General features: G+C 44.6%; 1 protein-coding gene across 7 annotated transcripts in view; it reads right to left on the bottom strand.

The window, feature by feature from the left end:
• vav2 (vav 2 guanine nucleotide exchange factor) overlaps positions 1-22,102 on the bottom strand; it is a 255,045-nt gene that overhangs the window by 95,118 nt on the left and 137,825 nt on the right. For all 7 annotated transcript variants that reach the window (XM_069932049.1, XM_069932061.1, XM_069932059.1 and 4 more), the window contains one exon: positions 2,172-2,230. In XM_069932049.1, coding sequence (XP_069788150.1) covers positions 2,172-2,230 — 59 coding nt within the window. The remainder of the gene's footprint in view (positions 1-2,171; positions 2,231-22,102) is intronic.

The following is a 22,102-nucleotide window of genomic DNA, read 5'->3' as shown; positions in this document are numbered from 1 at the left end:
TTGAGTATGAATCATGTCTATTAGAGTAAAAGGACCTCTACCACTTCCTTCATTCCATGCACACAACTCCCATTTGTGGTCCTACCACAAGAGTGTTCAGGTCATTCTCAGGGTGAAATGCAATGAGATGCAATACTTGCTCCTTAAAGAGGCAGATCTCATAACATCAGACAGTTTCTTTCACCACCACCAATTGACCTAAATGTGCCTGTGAGTTTTTTTCCAGGAAAATTATTGGCAATACCCCACATATTTTAATCTAGCAGCCAGTACTATGTGTTTACTCCCTCTCTAACCTGCTACATTTTGCAGAAGCTAAACATAGCAAAGAAATGTCACAGGTGATTGATGGGTTGAATTCTTTTTGGGGAGGTCAATTATCAGTTGGAGAAATAGGGTAAGATCACAAGATGTAGGAGCAGAAGTAGGCCAACTGACCCATCAAGTCTGCTCTGCCATTCTAATCATGAGCTGATCCATCCTCCCACTCCCCAGTGTTCTCCTCATAATCTTCGATGTCCTGACTAATCAAAAACCTGTCAATCTCTTACCTTAAATACACCCATAGACCTCACTTCCATAGCCACCTGTGGCAAGAAATTCACACTGACTCATGACCCACTGACTAAAGAAATCTTTACACATCTGTTTTAAATCCTTTTATCCTGACATTGGACCCTCTTGTCTCGACTCCCCTACCATGAGAAACATCCTTTCAAACTCTACTCCATCCAGGCCTTTCAGCATTTGAAATGCCTCCACCAGGTTCCCCCACACCCCCATCCTCCTGTACTTCAATGAATACAGTCCAAGGACTGACAAATGCTAATCCTCTTATTCCTGGAATCGTGCTACTAAATCTTCTCTGAACCCTTTCCAACACCAACATGTCATTTCTCAAAAACAGCACCCAAAACTGTACATAGTACTCCAAGTGAGGTCTCACCAGTGATTTATAGAATCTGTTCCACTAGAAATTAATGCCAACATTGGATTCTCCTTCGTCACCACTGCCTCAGCCTAGTATGAGAAATAAATGTTTCCCAGAGCAGAGCTGTGTAAAACCAAAAGGTTAAGGGTAGGACATTCAGAAGGGATCTGAAGGAGAAATTTTTTCCACCCAGAGGGAGTTGAAATCTAGGACAAGCTGCTTGTAAGAGTGGTGGAAGCAGAAACTCTCACAACATTTAAGTATTTCAATAAGCACTTAAATCATGAAGGTATATAAAGTGCCACAAGAAACTTCAGATGCAGGGATCTGAAGCAACTAACAATCTGCTGGGAGAACTCAGTGGACTAATAAGCAAGATCAATGGGAGAAAAAGGCATTTTCAATATTTTGGGGTTGAAACTGTTGATTGTGACTGATCATGGAGAGAGGCCACGAGCAGTCAGAGCAGCATAGTGAACCAGGGAGGAGTGAAGGAAAACAAACAGACAGGGAGAAGGAGTGGATAAAAGGAGAGACATGGGGGCTGAATGGAGCAAGATGAACCAGGAGAATGCAAGATGAAGCTGGAGAATGCTGGTGTAAGGCAATACCTGCAAGTGGAAAAGTAAAGACTGTGACATTGGTGGCAGTGAGAACTTCCCGGGAGAGGGAAGGATAATACAAGGATAATACAAGGATGTCCCTTTTTAACAGAGATGAGGTTTCTTCAGCCAGAGGGTGGAGAATCTGTGAAATTTGTTGCCACAGTCAGCTGTGGAGTCCAAGACATGGGTATATTTAAAGCAGAGGATATCAAAGGTCATGGGGAGAAGGCAGAGGAAAAATACATCACCCATGATTCCAATCGCAGAGCAGACTTGATGGGATGAATGGCCTAATTCTGCTCCTATGGCTTTCCACAAGACTACAGGCTAAGTGGAGGAAAATGGGATTAGCATAGATGGTCACCATGACTGTGGGTGGGGTGAAGATTCTGTGGTGTGACTCTATGACTCCACGTACCTGCAACTAATTGGAAGTCTGCATCAATATTCCCAAAGTGATAAACAGACTGCCCCCACCCACACAAAAATATAAAGGTCCCTTTCCCTAGAAAGGCACATGGATAAATATACACAGTAACATCTGCTGTGCTGTCTCCCACACATGGAGACCTGAAATTGTATTGTGAACATGCAGATAATTCTGACAGAAGTAACTCAATACATTGGGTATTTACCTGATGCCTTTGCTCTGAACAATAGTGTGATGAGAGATTCTGGAGATGGCTGAGATAACCTGAGGCAGAAAGAGAGAGAGCTGTTAGACTGAGTGCTGCAAACTGGATCATTCCCTCCCTTTCCGACTGGCAGGACCCTTAAAGTTGCTCCTGACAGGAAACAGTAAAAATCCCGAGGCCTGGGCAGATGGTAACTCTTATTGGATGACATCCTTAAAGTTTAATCACATGATCCTTCATCAATTTACAACTTCAGGGCCCTACCGCCAAATTTAACATTTTTTATTGGTCAAATTTGAACAAAAAATTTTCCATTGCCAGTATTAATAACAATTAAAAAATCAGAGAATCTTATTTTGTTCAACATCTCCATTAATAAGGTATTCAATCTGTATTTAATAATCTATATAATCTTCATATTGTATTAGACCCTGATATATTTTTATTAGGGAATATGCAACCGTTGATTGATTTAGAATTAGATAATTACCAGATCTCTTTTATTTACTTAGCGCTGGCAGTGGCCAAGAAATGCATAGCGATTACTTGGAAGAATAGAAATGTATTGTCTTTAGATAGGTGGTATTCAGAGATGAAGTTTTGTTTGGTTATGGAAAGAATATATTTTTCTATACAAGATAAGATGTCTTTTTATGAGTTAAAGTCGACCCCATTTATTGATTATATACAATTTAAATAAGTTTGAATTAATCATTTTTTTCTTAAAAAAAAACTTTTTAATTATATATTTTATATATATATATATGTTTTCTTTTTTTCTTTCTTTTTTTCTTTTTTTTAGTTTTTTTATTATTAGTTGTTTTTTTTTCGTTTAAGTTCTTTTTGTTTTTGTTTTTTCATATATATTCTTATATAATAAAAAATTTTTGGATTGATAATTAATACTTAATTTTTTTTGTTTTTTTTATATATCGATCTTTTTTTAAAGATATATATTTTTTATTTTTTTATTATTATACTAATAGTATTAATTCTTCACTCTTTATCATGGGGTGGGGATGGGGGGTTTTAGGGGTTAAAAATAGTTTTTTTTTTGTCTTAGTTTTTAGTTGTTAAGGGGAGATGCCGAGATTGGTATTGTATTAACTATGTTACTTTGTACTTGTATTACTTTATTTTGTATTTTTTCTGTACGTGAATTACTTACTTTCTTCATATGTTAAAATTAATAAATAAAGTTTTGAGAAACATCTCTATTAATTATTCCCAATCATGGATTTTAACATTAAACTCCGACCAGTAACTGAGGATAGCCAACCCACATCCCCAACCACAGTTCAATCTTTCTGGTCATTCACACCACTTTACATTATATTGGCATGGACAATAATGAACTTTCATAGTGAATGGTGGCAGGACTGTTCCTCTGTGGACGGCATCTCATTCTTAGCATGAAACAAGACAGCAATTGCAGCCGCAATCTCAGTCAGATCAATGAATAGGTGCTTTGAAATGCTCTCTATGGTCAGGACTAATTCCACCACTATAGGCAGGATTGCTAACAACAACAAAGCAAGAAGAGAGATGGAGAAACACATAGCTTTGAGCCAGGACAACAATCTCTCAGTCAAAGTCTGTGATAGCAAAGAGCTGGTTACATATTTCTAGAGGAGCAGTAGAGATCACTTCCCAGTCTGGCGCTGGCATGGAGATATTTTTTAAACATACAGCACAGTAACGGGCCCTTTCAGCTCGTGAGCCTGTGCCACTCAATTACACCCAATTTACCAACAACTCCCGTTCATTTTTGAAGGGTGGAAAGAAACCAGAGCACCTGGAGGAAACCCACGCAGACGTGGGGAGAATGTAAAAACTTCTTACAACAGCACCAGATTTAAGCCCAGGTCTCTGGTTCTGTAACTGCATTGCGCGACCGCTACGCTAATCTTGCGCTAACCTACGCTAAGTGTGCCGTGGTTCTTAAGGGTAAACATCTCCAGTGATCTGTGCTGGTCCATCTAGATTGAGGCAATGACCAGAAAAGTGCACAACCACCTCACCTTACTCCGAAGCCTGAGGAAATTTGCCTTGTCACCTGCGTACCATAACAACTGGGACAGTTGTAAGTATGCTGGCAAGGTGCATCTCTGAGAGATTCAGGAACCACTCCACCAGTAACAGCAGAGGGATGTGAACATGGCTCAGGTCATCACACATATCCCCCTCCCCTCCCGCCTCAGTAAAGCAGCCAACAGATTAAAAGACTCATCCCTCCCTAACTCTCTTCACCCCCATCAGCCCCTCCTGTCAGGAGGATTCTTGAGTTTAAGATCCTGCACTAGCCTGTTCAAGGACAGTTTCTTTCCTGCTATCAAATTTCAGAATCAAACTTGAACTTGTCATTCACAACTTGAACTTTTCTCTGACAATGTTTGAACACTGCCAGACTCCTAACTCCAGGCAGATATACCTCTTGCAGCCACACAAACCCAGGGATAGACCCAAGCTCACAACTTTTCACATGCTCAACTGCACACGGCAACCTAAAATAGGTAATGGTCAGCAAAACGCTGATGTTTCCGATATTCCACTGGAAGTATTTGGATCAACAGGGAGCTGCATTCTCAGTTCAGCTTACTAAACATGGGAGACATTAACAAACTTTGGGTGGCATGGGTTAGCATAGCAGTTTGTTATAGCACCAGCAACCCAGCTTTGAAAGAGACACTGTCTGTCAGCAGTTTGTACATTCTCCCTGTGACTGTGTGGATTTCCTCCAGGTGCTCTAATTTCCTCCCATGCTCCAAAGACATACGGGGGTTGGATTAATTGGGATATTTGGTGTGTCTCGGGCTCATGGGCCGGAAGGGTGTGTTACCATGCTGTAGGTCTACATTTTTAAAAACTCACATTAGAAGCTGTGTCACACGTGGCAATTGCATCTTCTAAACACATGTTAAATGACAGCTTAATCTGATCAGAAAGTGTGCCATATCTTGCACTTGCTCTGCTGCTGTCCTGTGTGAATGGCTTTCAGTGTCCCACACAGCCAGCCTCATTTGACCCACTCTCCAAATCTCTCCCTTGGCTTCTCTGCAAAACGACCTTTGAAATTAAGGCAGGACAACCTATTGTTGCTGAGGCTGGATCAAGGGGTTAATTCTCTACTGCATGCAGTCCTTTCATGTGGAATCCCATCTCAAAATGATTGGAGCTTGGTGGTGGTTTTCTATCTTTTGGTTCTGATAATAATCTCCTTTCTAGTTAAACGGCTGCATCCAGTTTTCTTCTCCTTTCAAAACTAAATATATTATTTTTTCTCGCATGAAAGCACACTTGCTTTTATTGAAACTTCACATGACGTTGATGTACTTTTCCAAACACTTCCTTGGTTGCCTTGGGCTTTCTTCCGACATGGCAATTACAAATAGATGTCATGCCCATTGCATTACCCACGCTGGTCCCCTGCAGCATCTTACATATTCTTACTTGGAATATTTTACTTAAGGATTTAAACCCATACACTATTTTTGTTAATGAGTAAAATTGCTGGTGGGTGTTCATTTTCAAATAGCTTTGATCTTTGATGACATTGAAGAGGCATTGAAGAGTGTGGAGAAACACAAATTCATAAAATTTCTTTGCTCCTTCCAATTTGACATAAAAAAACTTGACCAAGCAGGTGGTGTTGCTGCCCTCGACATTGGTGTTCCACATTGGTGTTGTTGGGAATCCGTGTTGGTATTTTGTGTCGATGTTCCGTTTTGGTGTTCCATGTTAGTATTTTTGGTATTTTGTGTGGGTGTTCCACATTGGTGTTGTTGGTGTTCTGTGTTAATGTTGTTGGGTCCCATATTGCTGTTCTATGTTGGTTCCATGTTGGCTGCGTGTTGATGTTCCACATTGGTGTTGTTGGCGTTCCATGTTGGTGTTGTTGTAGGTTCCATATTTGTGTTGTGCGTTGATATTTTTGGTATTTTGTATTGGTGTTCCGTGTTGGTATTATTGGTATTCCAAATTGGTGTTCCACATTGGCATTCTGTTTTGGTGTTCCATGTTGATGCTCCGCATTGATGTTGTAGGGGTTCCATGTTGGTGTTTTGTTTTAGTGTTGCCTGTTGGTGCCCTGCATTGGAGTTCCACATTGATGTCTTGCATTGGTATTGTAGGGGTTCTGTGTTGGTATTCTGAGTTGGCATTCTCCATTGTAGTTCCACTTTTATGTCCTTCATTGGTGTGTTGGGGTTTGTGTTGGTATTGTGCGTTGGTGTTGTTAGGGTCCCATGTTGGTTCCATGTAGTTGGTTCCACGTTGGTGTTCCTAGGGTGTTGTTGGTGCTGTAGGTGTTCTGCATTGGTGTTGATGGGACTCCATGTTGGTGTCCACCTTATCTAAGGCTCTCATAATCTTGTTGACCCTTAGTAATGCACTTCTCATCTTCCTTCATTTCAAAGAGTAAAGCCCTAGCTCTGTTTACCTTGCCTCAGAAGAGACATTCATCAATCCAGACAACATCCTGGTAAATTTTCACTGGGAGTTACTTCTCATATTACGGAAAGGTATTTTTAATTTGTCATTTTAGAGAGATGCATGGAAGTAAAACAAGCTTTCCACTAAGTCTGGTGAGTTTAAAGGGAGAGGGAAGTATTCAATATTCTGGACCCTCGTCCCTGCCACCACCCTCAGGAGTTTGTGGAGGTTTGGTATGACATCGGTATTGAATTAAAACAACTGTGCTGAGTCTTCAAGCTTGGAGGGTAAGGAGCTCGTGGACCTCTTTATCTTCCCAATTTGTAGGTTTTGCAAACGAGATTCTTGGAGTTTGCCAAGGTGGAATAACGGAAGAATTCAGCCACTGAAGTTGGAATTCGAGGGCCAAACCCATCGGGACCATTGCCTGAAGAGGGCGCACAAAATCAGTGAACCGGTGCGGACTCAAAAGGCCAACATGGCCTGTTTCAGCTCCGTAAATGGTTATATGGTTATATGGTTATGGCTCTGGCAAATTTCTACAGATGTGTGGTGGAAAGTATACTGGCATGGGGGCACCAATACCTCTCAGAGGAAAGCCCTTAAAAGGTAGTGGATATGACAGGCAAAATTCTCCCCACCCTCGAGAACATCTAAAGGGAATGCTGTCATTAGAGAGCAGCAGCAATCATCAACGATTCACACCACTCAGCACACGCTCTGTTCTCTCTGCTGCCATCAAGAAAAAGGTACAGGTGCCACAAGACTCACATCACCAGGTTCAGGAACAACTGCCTCCCCTCCACCATCAAACTCCTCAACAACAAACTCAATCAGGGTCTCATTTAAGGACTCTTACTTTTGCACTTCATTGATTTTTTTTTCTGTATTGCACAGTTTGTTTAAATTTTTTATTTGTTTACATGTGAACATATCTTCTTGAGTACAGTTTCCTTTGGATTGCTAAGAAGAAAGAATCTCAGGCTTGTATGTGATGTCATGTATGTTCTTCTTTGGCTTGGCTTCACGGACGAAGATTTATGGAGGGGGTAAAAAGTCCACGTCAGCTGCAGGCTCGTTTGTGGCTGACAAGTCCGATGCGGGACAGGCAGACACGGTTGCAGCGGTTGCAGGGGAAAATTGGTTGGTTGGGTGTTGGGTTTTTCCTCCTTTGCCTTTTGTCAGTGAGGTGGGCTCTGCGGTCTTCTTCAAAGGAGGTTGCTGCCCGCAGACATGTCATAATCTTAAAGATAATGCAGCCTTAAAGTCACTCTAACAGTCAAAATATACCTCAAGGGCCAAAAATCAAACTCTGGAGCAACAAGTTGCAGAGAATGAAGAACTAGCAGTTTGAAAGGACAAGAGCTTCGGAGATGTGCAAATGAACTGGCAGAGAGTCAGAGCGCATCATCTAAATTCACGGCAGGAATGGTCTTATTCATACATAAGTGAGAGAAAGCACCAGTGTGTGCCCCAACTATCAGCAATAAACAGGCTTACAACAGGAGACAAAACACCATTGGTGAAATTTATGCAGAATTATTACTTTAATTATTTACAACAACCAGAAAACGGTCAAAGTAATGTAGGAACCCGATTCAGATCATGGGTGGGGGGGCAGGGGATGAGGAGAGAAAAAGATGATACAGGAACACGTGATTTTTTTTTTGGGTATTCATTAATAATTGGCAGCACAGAGAAGGAAAGAGTGCCCTCTAATCTCAGTCATTAGGCACTTTCAGGTGGCCAATTGCCCCGCATGTAAAGCCGCATGTTTAAGCAATATGCGGCTGTCTTGAGGCCACCTGAATGTGCAGCAGGCGCTCTTGAGGCGAGCTATGTAACCCTCCTCCGAGAGGGATAATTAGCTCAGCTCAGTGGCTCCCCCAGCCACCTAAATGCAACTGGCTGAAAGCTGCTGATCACAGCTGACACTGGGCAGGAGCTGGAGTGTGCTCAGAGCCACCTTCTGTGCAGCTGTGTCCTTCAGGTGGCCAGCGGTGCACTTTAAACGCTGCGGGAAGGGCAGGATTGGGAAATAAATGTTCCCGGGTACACGTCCTATAGAAAAGACAGAAAGTTAGGAAGAGGAGGTGGGGTAGCTCTGTTGGTAAGAAATGAAATTCAGGCGTTTGAAAGGAAAGACATTGAAACAGGTGGGGTAGAGTCTGTTTGGATAGAATTAAGAAATTGTAAAGGCATGAGGACCATAATGGGGGTCATTTACAGGCCTCCGAAAAGTAGCTTAGATATCAGTAGAAGTATAAATCAGGAATTAAGAGTGGCATGTCAAAGTGGTAGCAATACAGTAGTTTTGGGGGGCTTTAACATGAAGGTGGACTGGGATAATCAGACGGGGGCAGGAGCACAAGAGACTGAGTTTATTGAATGTCTACGAGATACTTTCTTGGAGCAGCTAGTGGAGGAACCTACCAGGGGGAAGTCGATTCTGGACTTGGTGCTGTGCAGTGACGCAGAGTTAATAAGTGACCACGATGTAGGGGAGCCATTAGGGAATAGTGACCATGGTATGGTTACTTTTGAGCTGCAATTAGAAAGGGAAAAAGAAAGGAAGTCGGAAGCATCTGTACTGCAGTTAAATAAAGGGGATTATGCAGCTATGAGGGAGGAGCTAGCCAAAATAAAATGGAAAGATACACTAGCTGGGAGGACAACTGGGGAAAAATGGCTGGTATTTTTGGACATTTTTCACAGGTTTCAGGACAAATTTATTCCAAAGTGGAGGAAAGGCTCTAGGAGATGCAAATGGCAGCCGTGGCTAACTAATGAAATCAAGTGTAATATCAAATCCAAAGGGAGTAAGTATAGGATAGCGAAGCGGAGTGGGAAGTTAGAGGATTGGGAAACCTTCAAAGAGCATCAGAGGGTAACTAAGAAAGTCATAAGAGAGGGGAAAATGAAGTATGAGAGGAAATTAGCAAATAATATAATGGAGGATAGCAAAAGCTTTTTTAAATATGTGAAGAGAAAGAAATTGGTTCGGTCTAAAATTGGTCAATTAAGAATGGAAAAGGGTGAAATTATTACCGGAAACAAGGAGATGGCTGAGGAATTTAACAAATACTTTGCAACTGTCTTCACCAAGGAGGATATAGGTTATGGTCAGTTAGGGGGTAGTGGTCATGCGGTATCAAGAGACTTGGGGAACTTTCCTGGGGAAGTAGGGGATCTAATGGATATCCGGATCCATAAACAGGAGGTTGTGAGTAAATTGTTGGGACTGAGGGCTGATAAATCCCCAGGGCCTGATGGGCTGCATCCCAGGGTGATTAAAGAAGTTGCTATGGAAATTGTGGAAGCACTGGTCGGCATTTTCCAAAGTTCCATAGATTCGGGGGAGGTCCCTCAGGATTGGAGAGTGGCTGATGTGGTGCCGATTTTTAAGAAGGGAGGGAGGGAGAAAACGGGAAATTATAGACCGGTCAGCCTGACGTCGGTGGTGGGGAAGATATTGGAGTCTATCATAAAAGGAGTAATAGCAGAACACTTAGGCAGAAATAATAGTATAAGGGCTAGTCAGCATGGATTCCTTAAGGGTAAGTCATGCTTAACTAACCTTCTGGAATTTTTCGAGGATGTGACAAAGAGGGTGGACTTGGGAGAGCCAGTGGATGTGGTGTATTTGGACTTCCAGAAGGCCTTTGATAAGGTACCGCACGGGAGACTAGTGGGAAAGATCAGGGAGCATGGTATTGGAGGTAAGGTGCTGACATGGATAGGAAATTGGTTAAGAAATAGGAAACAAAGGGTTGGGGTAACCGGGTCTTTTTTCAGGATGGCAGGATGTGACGAGTGGAATGCCGCAGGGATCGGTATTGGGTCCTCATTGTTTGTAATTTATGTAAATGATTTGGATGAGGGGATTATTAATAGCTTGAGCAAATTTGCAGATGACACGAAACTGGGTGGCGGTGTGGGGTGTGAGGAGGATGTCAGGAAAATGCAGAGGGACTTGGACAGGTTGGGGGAGTGGGCTGCTGAATGGAAGATGACGTTCAATGTAAGCAAATGTGAGGTTATTCATTTTGGGGGCAATAATAGGAAAGCTGAGTATTATTTAAATGGAGACAAGCTAGGAAGTGGGGAGGAGCAAATGGATCTGGGAGTACTTGTTCACCAGTCACTGAAGACTAGCATGCAGGTTCAGAAAGCTGTGAAGAAGGCAAATGGCATGTTGGCTTTCATAAAGAGGGGATTGGAGTATAGGAACAGAGACGCCCTTCTGCAGTTGTACAGGGCCCTGGTGAGACCCCACCTGGAGTATTGCGTCCAGTTCTGGTCTCCAATTTTGAGGAAGGACATACTAGCTATAGAGGGTGTGCAGCGCAGATTTACAAGGTTAGTTCCAGGGACGGCGTGGTTGACATATGCTGAAAGGCTAGAAAAACTGGACTTGTATCCGATGGAGTTTAGAAGGATGAGGGGGGACATGATTGAGGTATACAAAATTATCAGGGGGATAGACAGGGTGAAGTCGGATTACTTGTTCCCAATGATGGGGGAGACGAGGACTAGAGGGCAGAGTTTAAAAATACAGGGTAGGCCCTTTAGGACGGAGATGAGAAAACATTTTTTTACCCAGAGAAGTGTGAATCTGTGGAATGCTCTGCCACAGAGGGTGGTAGAGGCAGATTCGCTGATTATGTTCAAAAGAGAGTTAGATAAGACTCTAGTGGGCAAAGGAGTTAAGGGTTATGGGGATAAGGCTGGAAAGGGGTAGTGATGGTAGTGATCAGCCATGATCTGTAAAATGGCGGTGCTGGCTCGACGGGCCGAAGAGCCTACTCCAGCTCCTATTGTCTATTGTCTATTACCAATAAGGAACAGCAATTCTGTTTTAAAATATAGTGTCGGAGGTTCAGATCTGGAGCTTGGGTTGCCGATGGTTTGGAATGGACTCTGGCTGTGGGGGGATTTTTTTTTGCTCTCTTTCTCTGAAAGTAGACAGCTTTCCCTTTTGGCAGACAGATGCAATTTCATGTGATATGACACCATTTAAATTAAATGGCAATAAACTGAATCTTAAAGTAGAGTTCTGTCCCACTGAGGAATTGATGGGTCACCACTAATTCCAGTCAAAGGCAGCCTGGTAAACAATTGACATAGTTTTAAGGATATTGTCAAAAGAAGCAGTGAAGGGGTCAAGGGTGGTGCTATAATGCTAATTTAATTCAGTAGAAAGGAGAGCTCAACATGAATGAACAGGGATGTAAACACAACAGTGATATTCAAAAAGGAACTGGCTAAATATTAAGAGGGAGCTGACAAGGTTAATAGTAAAGACAATGGAATCCTAATTGTGTGTGTGTGTCTATTATTTCACCCATCTTTTAATGTCCTTCACTCCCTCACCTCTCCCCCACCCCCACCCAAGTTTTATCCAGTTTTAAAAAAAAGTTGGTTCATGGTTGCAGACTCTGGGGGAGCAGCGGACCAGCGCAGGGAATCAGCGACGGGGAGAACACCCCTTCCCCCTCCCCTTTAAGGAGAAGCATGGGAAATGACCCTTCAGGGAAGATGACCACATCAGCAGAGCAGCGAAGGGCTCAGTGGCTGAAGGACCCCTGACAGGCTTACAAGTCAGGGATCTCACGGGCTGCGGCTGCTGGAGACTGGCTCATGAGAACCAGGTATTGGGCCTGGGATTCGAGATTGTGCTGAGGGCAAGATGGGCCTCTGGCGCTGAAGGCTTCCAGATCATGTTATGTCTCTGGAAGTGTAGCTTGGGTCGTGGCAGAGGTTGCGGGAGAGTGGAGGCAAATCAACGGACACTCGGTGACTCTGAAGGGGGTCTCTTTTGCTTCTCTGTCATTCATATTGTAAGGGGCGTTGGGTGACACTAATGGCAATTATTTGTCTGCCTTACGGCAAGCAGAAGATAATTTTGTGTAATGTTACATGTTCTGTATTATTACATGACAATAAAAGAATCTTGAAACTCCCATGACACTCTTGTTGTTCCCCATATTGCTGCAATTTACCATGAAAACAACAGAGGGAGCAGTTCAGTCAGGCTGTCCTCTTGCTCCAGAGAGTGAAAATGGGCTCAAGGCTAGCCTGAGCAACATTCATACAGGAACTGTGCATTACCAATGTCTGGGGATTTTTAGACAAGATATTGTCAAGGGAGCTCTGCATTGCATCACACCTGGGATATTTTGGCCTTTATCTAGATTCCCATTTTGTGTGTGGTTTTTCTAGTTCTTTTTCAATAAGCTTACCACATGAGCATTTTGGCAGTTTCCGCAAAGCAGGACGTCAAGCGCTGAAGAGCTGGCTCTGAATGGGCAACTAAAGCGGCATCGTCTGCAAAGAGTAGTTCACGGACAAGTTTCTCTTGTGTCTTGGTGTGAGCTTGCAGGCGCCTCAGATTGAAGAGACTGCCATCCGTGCGGTACCGGATGTAAACAGCGTCTTCATTATTGGGGTCTTTCATGTCTTGGTTCAGCATCATGCTGAAGAAGATTGAAAAGAGGGTTGGTGCGAGAACACAGCCTTGCTTCACGCCATTGTTAATGGAGAAGGGTTCAGAGAGCTCATTGCTGTATCTGACCCGACCTTGTTGGTTTTCGTGCAGTTGGATAATCATGTTGAGGAACTTTGGGGGACATCCGATGCGCTCTAGTATTTGCCAAAGCCCTTTCCTGCTCACGGTGTCGAAGGCTTTGGTGAGGTCAACAAAGGTGATGTAGAGTCCTTTGTTTTGTTCTCTGCACTTTTCTTGGAGCTGTCTGAGGGCAAAGACCATGTCAGTAGTTCCTCTGTTTGCGCGAAAGCCGCACTGTAATTCTGGGAGAATATTCTCGGCGACACTAGGTATTATTCTATTTAGTAGAATCCTAGCAAAGATTTTGCCTGAAGAAAACTGAGGTCCTCCATCAGCCAGCTCCCCACCATGACTACCAGCCCCCCCACATCTCCATCGGGCACACAAAACTCAAAACGGTCAACCAGATAACCTATCTCGGCTGCACCATTTCATCAGATGCAAGGATCGACAATGAGATAGACAACAGACTCGCCAAGGCAAATAGCGCCTTTGGAAGACTACACAAAAGAGTCTGGAAAAACAACCAACTGAAAAACCTCACAAAGATAAGCATATACAGAGCCGTTGTCATACCCACACTCCTGTTCGGCTCCGAATCATGGGTCCTCTACCGGCACCACCTACGGCTCCTAGAACTCTTCCACCAGCGTTGTCTCCGCTCCATCCTCAACATCCATTGGAGCGCTTTCATCCCTAACGTCGAAGTACTCGAGATGGCAGAGGTCGACAGCATCGAGTCCACGCTGCTGAAGATCCAGCTGCGCTGGATGGGTCACGTCTCCAGAATGGAGGACCATCGCCTTCCCAAGATCGTGTTATATGGCGAGCTCTCCACTGGCCACCGTGACAGAGGTGCACCAAAGAAAAGATACAAGGACTGCCTAAAGAAATCTCTTGGTGCCTGCCACATTGACCACCGCCAGTGGGCTGATAACGCCTCAAACCGTGCATCTTGGCACCTCACAGTTTGGCGGGCAGCAACCTCCTTTGAAGAAGACCGCAGAGCCCACCTCACTGACAAAAGGCAAAGGAGGAAAAACCGAACACCCAACCCCAACCAACCAATTTTCCCCTGCAACCGCTGCAACCGTGTCTGCCTGTCCCGCATCGGACTTGTCAGCCACAAACGGGCCTGCAGCTGACGTGGACTTTTTACCCCCTCCATAAATCTTCGTCCGCGAAGCCAAGCCAAAGAAGACCACATGAGCAGCAAATCAGTTGAATTAAAAGGTTCTCCTTTCTGTCCCAGAGTGCAGTGCTCATCAATACTAAAGACAACAGGTACTCCCTCTGCAAGGTCACCCAGATATGAATGCGTCTTGGGAAGAGGTGAGCAATCAGGTTTGAACGAACCCAAAGCCAGGACCACTGCCTCGGCCTGTGAATGGGTACCATGCCCAGATCCAGGAACTAACCAATGAGTGAAGTCCCTCGATTGACCTGCCACTCCCCCGCCCCATCTGCACCAAATGCCCAAAGATCAGCAACACATGGTCGAAATACAACCTGCTCGTCGAAGCCAGTGAGGGGGAGGATTGTCTGTGATTGTCGACCTCACACCATCTGCAGTGGAACTGAAGCATGGCAACTTTTTGCCAGCCTTTGAATGGCATGCAGAGGGACAGCTATCTGTATCGCAGGACAAATAATAATAATAATAATAAAATAAACTTCAAAGAGGGGCCGCAGCCTCTCAGTATGCGGCCCATCCAGATCTTCTGAAATGTCTGCCTTCTTACACAAACGTGGCTTCCCTTCCACCACTATCAACTCAGTCCTCAACCACATCTCCTCCATTTCCTGCTCATCTGCCCTAGCCCCCTCTGCCCCCAGATGCAACCAACATAGAATCCCCTTCATCCTCACCTACCACCCTCCACATCCAACATATCATCTGCTAGAATTTCCGGCACTTACTACAGGATCCCCTCTCAGCTTCCTGCAGGGACTGCTACCGTTGGGATTTCCTCATGCACTTATCCCTCCTCACCTATTACCCCACCCCAAGTTCCATTTCCTGGGGCTGCAGGAGGTGCAACACTTGTGCCCACACCTCCTCCCTCACCGCGGTCCAGGGCCCCAAAAAGGCCTTTTAAGTGAAGTAATACTTCACTTGTACAACCACAGGACTGATTTACTGTATCCAGTGCTCACTAATACACCTGCATTAAGAATAAACAGTTTAATAGCCACAAATACTAAACTGCAGTTACACTGAACAAGCTTTATTTGCATGAATTATATAAACATTAAAGCATTTTACTTTATTTTCAGTCACATACTTTGAAAACATTTAACCATCGTTGCTTCTGCAGGTTCCTACCCCACCATGATGCTGTCTGAAAGATGAACAATAACATTGTAGAAAATTACCGCCCCCCTCAAGCTTACAGATAAAGCTTCTGACCAGGGTGACTCTTACCAACAGTGATGATAAGACAGTGATTTTAAGAGAGTTATTCCAACAGTGAGTGACATCAACCAGCTCTTCATCCTGGCCTTCTCTACATCAAAAAAACCAGTCACAAATTGGGAGATCACTTTGCTCAGCACCTCTCTCCGTCTGCAACCACAACAACCTTCCAGACTCACATACTTGTCCATGGCTTTATGTACTATCCCATCTAAACCACCCACAGATGGCATTAATATTGACTTTTCTACTTTCAACTAAACCTGCTTGCCTTTTATTTCCCCTTCCCCTTTCCTGCCCAGTTCTCCCCTCCCTTCCCCCTTACCCACCCAGCCATCCCTCCTCTCCCTCATTGCTGCTGTCCCCCTCCCTTCTCCACCCATCATCTGCTGCCTTTGCCAACACCACCCCGCCCCACCTCACTCTTTTGTTTAGATGCCTGCTGATATTCTCTCCTACCGTGATGAAGGGCTCAGGCCTGAAATGTCAGTTATGTATTTTAACCTTTGCTATATAAAGGACCCTGTTCAACCTGCTGAGCTTCTCCAGCATTTTGTCTTTTTACTTCAACCACGTTGTTGACAAATTTTTGTGATTTACTTCTGCGGAAATGGCAAACAGCCCTGCCTCCCAGAGGGATGACACACAAGCAAACTCAAACAGACGGTGGGATGGACCACAGCAACATTCGGAGACAAGGTGGTGGAGAGCAGCCTGCACCAGAAACGCCTCCACACAGCGTGGAATGGCACAGGAGGGCATTTCCACAGGACAGTTCATGTGCTCCTTAGTGCCAGTCTGCTTCTCTCACACATCGCCATACTTAGATAGCCTGACAGCCGGAGCAGTCTCCTCAGTGAGACGGGCTCTCCATGAGGAAGTGGAACCAGCTTCTTCAGCTGTGATGAGAACAAAGATCTCACCTTCCTCTTGGGTGGGTGGGGGTCCTAACACTATTTGTCACTCGCTGCTGACCTGTCAAGTTTGACTATACATATGCAATAGCATTTCTCCAGACCAAGATGCAACACATACGCACACAATACACAGCATATTATAATCATGTACATAATAAAATTAAATGTACAGTAAACTCACCCCCCCCCCCACCGTGGTAATTATCTACAACGTTATTGTTCATCTTTCAGGCAGCATCGTGGTGAGGTAGGAACCTGCAGATGCAACGATGGTTAAATGTTTTCAAAGTATGTGACTGAAAATAAAGTAAAATGCTTCAATGTTTATATATTCATGCAAATGAAGCTTGTTCAGTGTAACCACAATTTCGTATTTTTGTCTATTAAACTGTTTATTCTTAATGCAGGTGTATTAGCTAAGCATATTAAGGGTAAGTCTCAAGCAACCAGAAAATACACTGATCTGGCAGCTACCAACCCATATAGGTCCCAGATACCAGGGGTTTTACTGTACAATAAATAAATATTTTGGGATGATTTACTCAGTTAGACAATACTGTTCATCAATTTCACTTCCTGCAGGAAGAAGCTATTCCCCAGCCTGGCAGTCCTGATTTTGATGCTCCTGTACCTCTTTCCTGATGGTTGTGGGTCAGAAATACTGTGTGGTGGATTGAAAGGGTCCTCCAGAATTCTTTAAGTGCTGCACCGGGTAAATGTCATTAACAGAGGAAAGAGAGACCCTAGGGATCTTCTCAGCCATTTTGATAGTCCTCTGGTTCAAAAGGCCCTGATGCAGTGGAGTGCATGATCTGCTACCATTCACACATCCTCTGCATGTCGAGGGAACTGGCGACTGTGAGCATCAAGTTACAAATAAATATGGAACACCTCAAAAGTGTGTGGTCAGCAGCCTGGTCTTATCTGCATCAGTTTTTGCAACTATGTTATATAACCTGTCTAACCTATGTTGTATAAATTGCCGTAAATAACAAACTATTGATTGGGCAGTATCCGTGGAAGGAAATGAACAGTCAGCCTTTAGGGTTAAAGCCCTGCTTCAGGAACCTGCGCTGTGCTTGTTCCACAATATCCCAGTGAACAGACCTAGTTGGAGTTTTAATTTATATCTAAGCCTTCCACTGCTGGAGCAAGCAACAATCTGCAGTATGAACTCTGGTCAAGCAGCATCATGGCTTGGAGGTGTCTAAGGATCAATGTGCAGAGATGCCTTTACTGTCAACCTAACTTGGCTGCAGATGTATGATGCCAGGATGGAGAGAGTGCTTTAATCTACGGTGGGAGTAGATATTCTTCAAACTGGTAAAATCACGCAAAGTCTATCTGACAAATCGGCATTGGTCGTTCACACACAAGCGACCAAAACTCCAAATCTCCATTTTATTAACGCAAGTTTAGACAGCATACCGGAGGTGCAGAAAGTAAAGAGGTGGGACTTGCCACACCACTGCAGCGACATCCTATTCATGGAATACCTGCAGTTCACTTTTGGCTGCAGGCATTCCAGGAAATTGACAAGGGGTCTAAGAAGTAAGATGTCAGAACGGGAATGGCACCCTCATTCCCGTTTCGAGCTTTTTACACAGATTACGTTCCAGGAAAATGAAAATATTTTCCTGGAAAGTAGCGGCTGTTTTAAAAACATAATTGAAAGATTCAGACAAAGGAGGGTAAATTACTGAGCAATCAACAGGAAATGGTACAAAGGGAAGGAGAGATGAACAAAAGAGAACAAAGCACAAGGTGTGAGTCAAAGGGTTTTTTCAGGTGCATTCTACGATAAGAATGCGCCTGAAGAAGCAGAAGCGGCCCTTTAAATTGCCGTTCAGGTGACATCGTTTAAAGTGCAACACTGGCCACCTGAAGGACACAGCTGCACAGGATCCAGCTCTGAGTACATTCTGGCTCCTGCCCAGTGTCAGCTGTGATCAGCAGCCTGACCCTTTAACATCCGCTTTCAGCCAGCTGTATTCAGGTGGCTGGGGGAGCCACTGAGCTGAGCTGATTATCCCTCTCGGAGGAGGGTTACGTAGCTCGCCTCAAGAGCACCTCCTGCACATTCAGGTGGCCTTAAAACAGCCGCATATTGCCTAAACATGTGGCTTTAGATGCAGGGCAATTGGCCACCTGAAGGTGCCTAAAGGCAAAGTGTGTGAGAGATCCACACCTGCTGAAACCACAGGAAACAGGAATCTGTCATTAAAACATTAGACTTGTCTCCATCAAAAATCTATAAAACAGCCTATTTCCCAACTCTCCATTGAAAATATCAACACCAACCTTCACAAGTCAGCTTCTGCCCTCTGGCACTAAATGTCTAACTTCCTACCTCACCACTTTAATAGATCTTAGTTTGAATACTGTCTCCACACATTTCACAGCTACTTAAAAAAGTGCGACCAGAATCGAGCAAGGAGCTCTGGGCAGAGAGTGGGCAAAAATGGTGACGCATCAAACGGACTGGAAGCAAGCGCATAATGCAAACTCTAATTAAATTAGCAGATGTCAAGAGGATTATTTCTGTATTCCTCTGGCTTCAGGAGCTGAAATAATCGCCCACACTGCATTGAGGGCCTGAGTCCGCGGCGCAAATTGGTGTCAGGGAGCTGAGGTCAGAACAAGTAATAAAACACAAAAGTCTGCAGACACCTTGGTTGAAGTAAAGAGAAACACAGAAAATGCAACCATTCCTGCATTTTCAACTCACCCTGTTTCCTGGAATTTGAGGAGAAAAACAAGATGTACACATGCTTTGCTCACTGATACACTTACACTTTTGAGCGCATATGTCAAGTGAAGTTTATTGTCATGGAATTGCACCAGTATAGCCCAGCGAAACAATGCTCTCTGATCCTCAGTGCAAAACACAAAGACACATAACCAGACATAGAGCACATAAACACAAACAATACATATGCAAGACAAGAATTCGTGGATATAAATAAATAGTTTTGTAAATATGAGAGTCTTGGGTGGTTAGTGTGAGCAGTCTCACTGCCCGTGGGAAGAAGCTGTTCCTCAGCCTGGTGGTGCTGGCTCTGATCCTCCTATCTTTCTTTGGCTTGGCTTCGCGGACGAAGATTTAAGGAGGGGGCAAAATGTCCACGTCAGCTGCAGGCTCGTTTGTGGCTGACAAGTCCGATGTGGGACAGGCAGACACGGTTGCAGCGGTTGCAGGGGAAAATTGGTTGGTTGGGGTTGGGTGTTGGGTTTTTCCTCCTTTGTCTTTTGTCAGTGAGGTGGGCTCTGCGGTCTTCTTCAAAGGAGGTTGCTGCCCGCCGAACTGTGAGGCGCCAAGATGCACGGTTTGAGGCGATATCAGCCCACTGGCGGTGGTCAATGTGGCAGGCACCAAGAGATTTCTTTAGGTAGTCCTTGTACCTTTTCTTTGGTGCACCTCTGTCACGGTGGCCAGTGGAGAGCTCGCCATATAACACGATCTTGGGAAGGCGATGGTCCTCCAGTCTGGAGACGTGACCCACGCAGCGCAGCTGGATTTTCAGCAGCGTGGACTCGATGCTGTCGACCTCTGCCATCTCAAGTACTTCGACGTTAGGGATGAAAGCGCTCCAATGAATGTTGAGGATGGAGCAGAGACAACGCTGGTGGAAGCGTTTTAGGAGCCGTAGGTGATGCCGGTAGAGGACCCATGATTTGGAGTCGAACAGGAGTGTGGGTATGACAACGGCTCTGTATAGGCTAATCTTTGTGAGGTTTTTCAGTTGGTTGTTTTTTCCAGACGCTTTTGTGTAGTCTTCCAAAGGCGCTATTTGCCTTGACGAGTCTGTTGCTATCTCGTTGTCGATCCTTGCATCTGATGAAATGGTGCAGCCGAGATAGGTAAACTGGTTGACCTTTTTGAGTTTTGTGTGCCCGATGGAGATGTGGGGGGGCTGGTAGTCATGGTGGGGAGCTGGCTGATGGAGGACCTCAGTTTTCTTCAGGCTGACTTCCAGCCCAAACATTTTGGCAGTTTCCGCAAAACAGGACGTCAAGCGCTGAAGAGCTGGCTCTGAATGGGCAACTAAAGCGGCATCGTCTGCAAAGAGTAGTTCACGGACAAGTTTATCTTGTGTCTTGGTGTGAGCTTGCAGGCGCCTCAGATTGAAGAGACTGCCAACTGTGCGGTACCGGATGTAAACAGCGTCTTCGTTGTTGGGGTCTTTCATGGCTTGGTTCAGCATCATGCTGAAGAAGATTGAAAAGAGGGTTGGTGCGAGAACACAGCCTTGCTTCATGCCATTGTGAATGGAGAAGGGTTCAGAGAGCTCATTGCTGTATCTGACCCGACCTTGTTGGTTTTCATGCAGTTGGATAACCATGTTGAGGAACTTTGGGGGGCATCCGATGCGCTCTAGTATTTGCCAAAGCCCTTTCCTGCTCACGGTGTCGAAGGCTTTGGTGAGGTCAACAAAGGTGATGTAGAGTCCTTTGTTTTGTTCTCTGCACTTTTTTCGGAGCTGTCTGAGGGCAAAGACCATGTCAGTAGTCTGCATGTCAAACTGCATGAGTTTTTCAAGCTTTGTTGGGACCAAGGAAAACTGCCTCAGGACCTTCGTGATGCCACCATCATCACCCTGTACAAAAACAAAGGCGAGAAATCAGACTGCTCAAACTACAGGGGAATCACGCTGCTCTCCATTGCAGGCAAAATCTTCGCTAGGATTCTCCTAAATAGAATAATACCTAGTGTCGCCGAGAATATTCTCCCAGAATCACAGTGCGGCTTTCGCGCAAACAGAGGAACTACTGACATGATCCTCCTATATCTCTCTCATAATGGGAGCAGCTGAAAGATGCTGCGTGCGGGGTGAAAGGGGTCCTCGATGATTTTGTGTGCTCTCTTCTGACAACAATCCCAGTAAATCACGTCAATGGGTGGGGGGGGGGGAGGTGCAGGGAGGCTCCAGTGATCCTCTCTGCCACTCTTATGGTCCTTTAGATGACCTCCAATCCAATGCTCCACAGCAATGGTTTTCAAACTTTTATTTCCCACTCGCATTGTTGTAGCTATCCCTCGTGGTCGAGGATGATAGCCTTTGTTCCGTTGATCTATTAATGGGTTCTCAGGTCTGATCTTGGTTTGAAAGTTCTTCCACATTCAGAACAGGTAGCTCTAGACAGGAGATCGGGCTTAGGTTGTTGCTGCCTCTCTTTCCATCTACTTCTCTTTTCTTCTAGTTCTGCACATCTGTTGACTTCAGAAGTTGCTTTTCCTTCTCAGATGCTGGTTTGCCAGAGTTTCCTGTCCTTGGCATTGGCTTCCCAATTATTGATGTCGATGTTACATTTCTTCATGTTGGATTTTAAGACATCTTTAAATCTTTTTTTGTTGTCCACCTCTTTACGTTTGCTTTCTTTAAGGTGGGAGTAGAAGGTTTGTTTTAGCAGGCATTCGTCCTTCATCCGAACAATATATCCACTCCATCTTAGCTGGTTCTTGATGATTTAGGTTTCAGGGCTTGTTGTTTTGCTTCATTTAGCAGGCTGACATTAGTTCTTCTATCTTCCCAGCTGATATTTAAGATTTTCCGACGATAGCATTGATGGGACTTTCAAGTGCCTTCAGATGCCGCCG

Source organism: Narcine bancroftii, chromosome 1 (assembly GCF_036971445.1).
Source record: "Narcine bancroftii isolate sNarBan1 chromosome 1, sNarBan1.hap1, whole genome shotgun sequence".
Taxonomy (NCBI): Eukaryota; Metazoa; Chordata; class Chondrichthyes; order Torpediniformes; family Narcinidae; genus Narcine; species Narcine bancroftii.
Note: the sequence above shows the minus strand (reverse complement) of the source record. Positions and strands in the feature narration are given on the sequence as shown.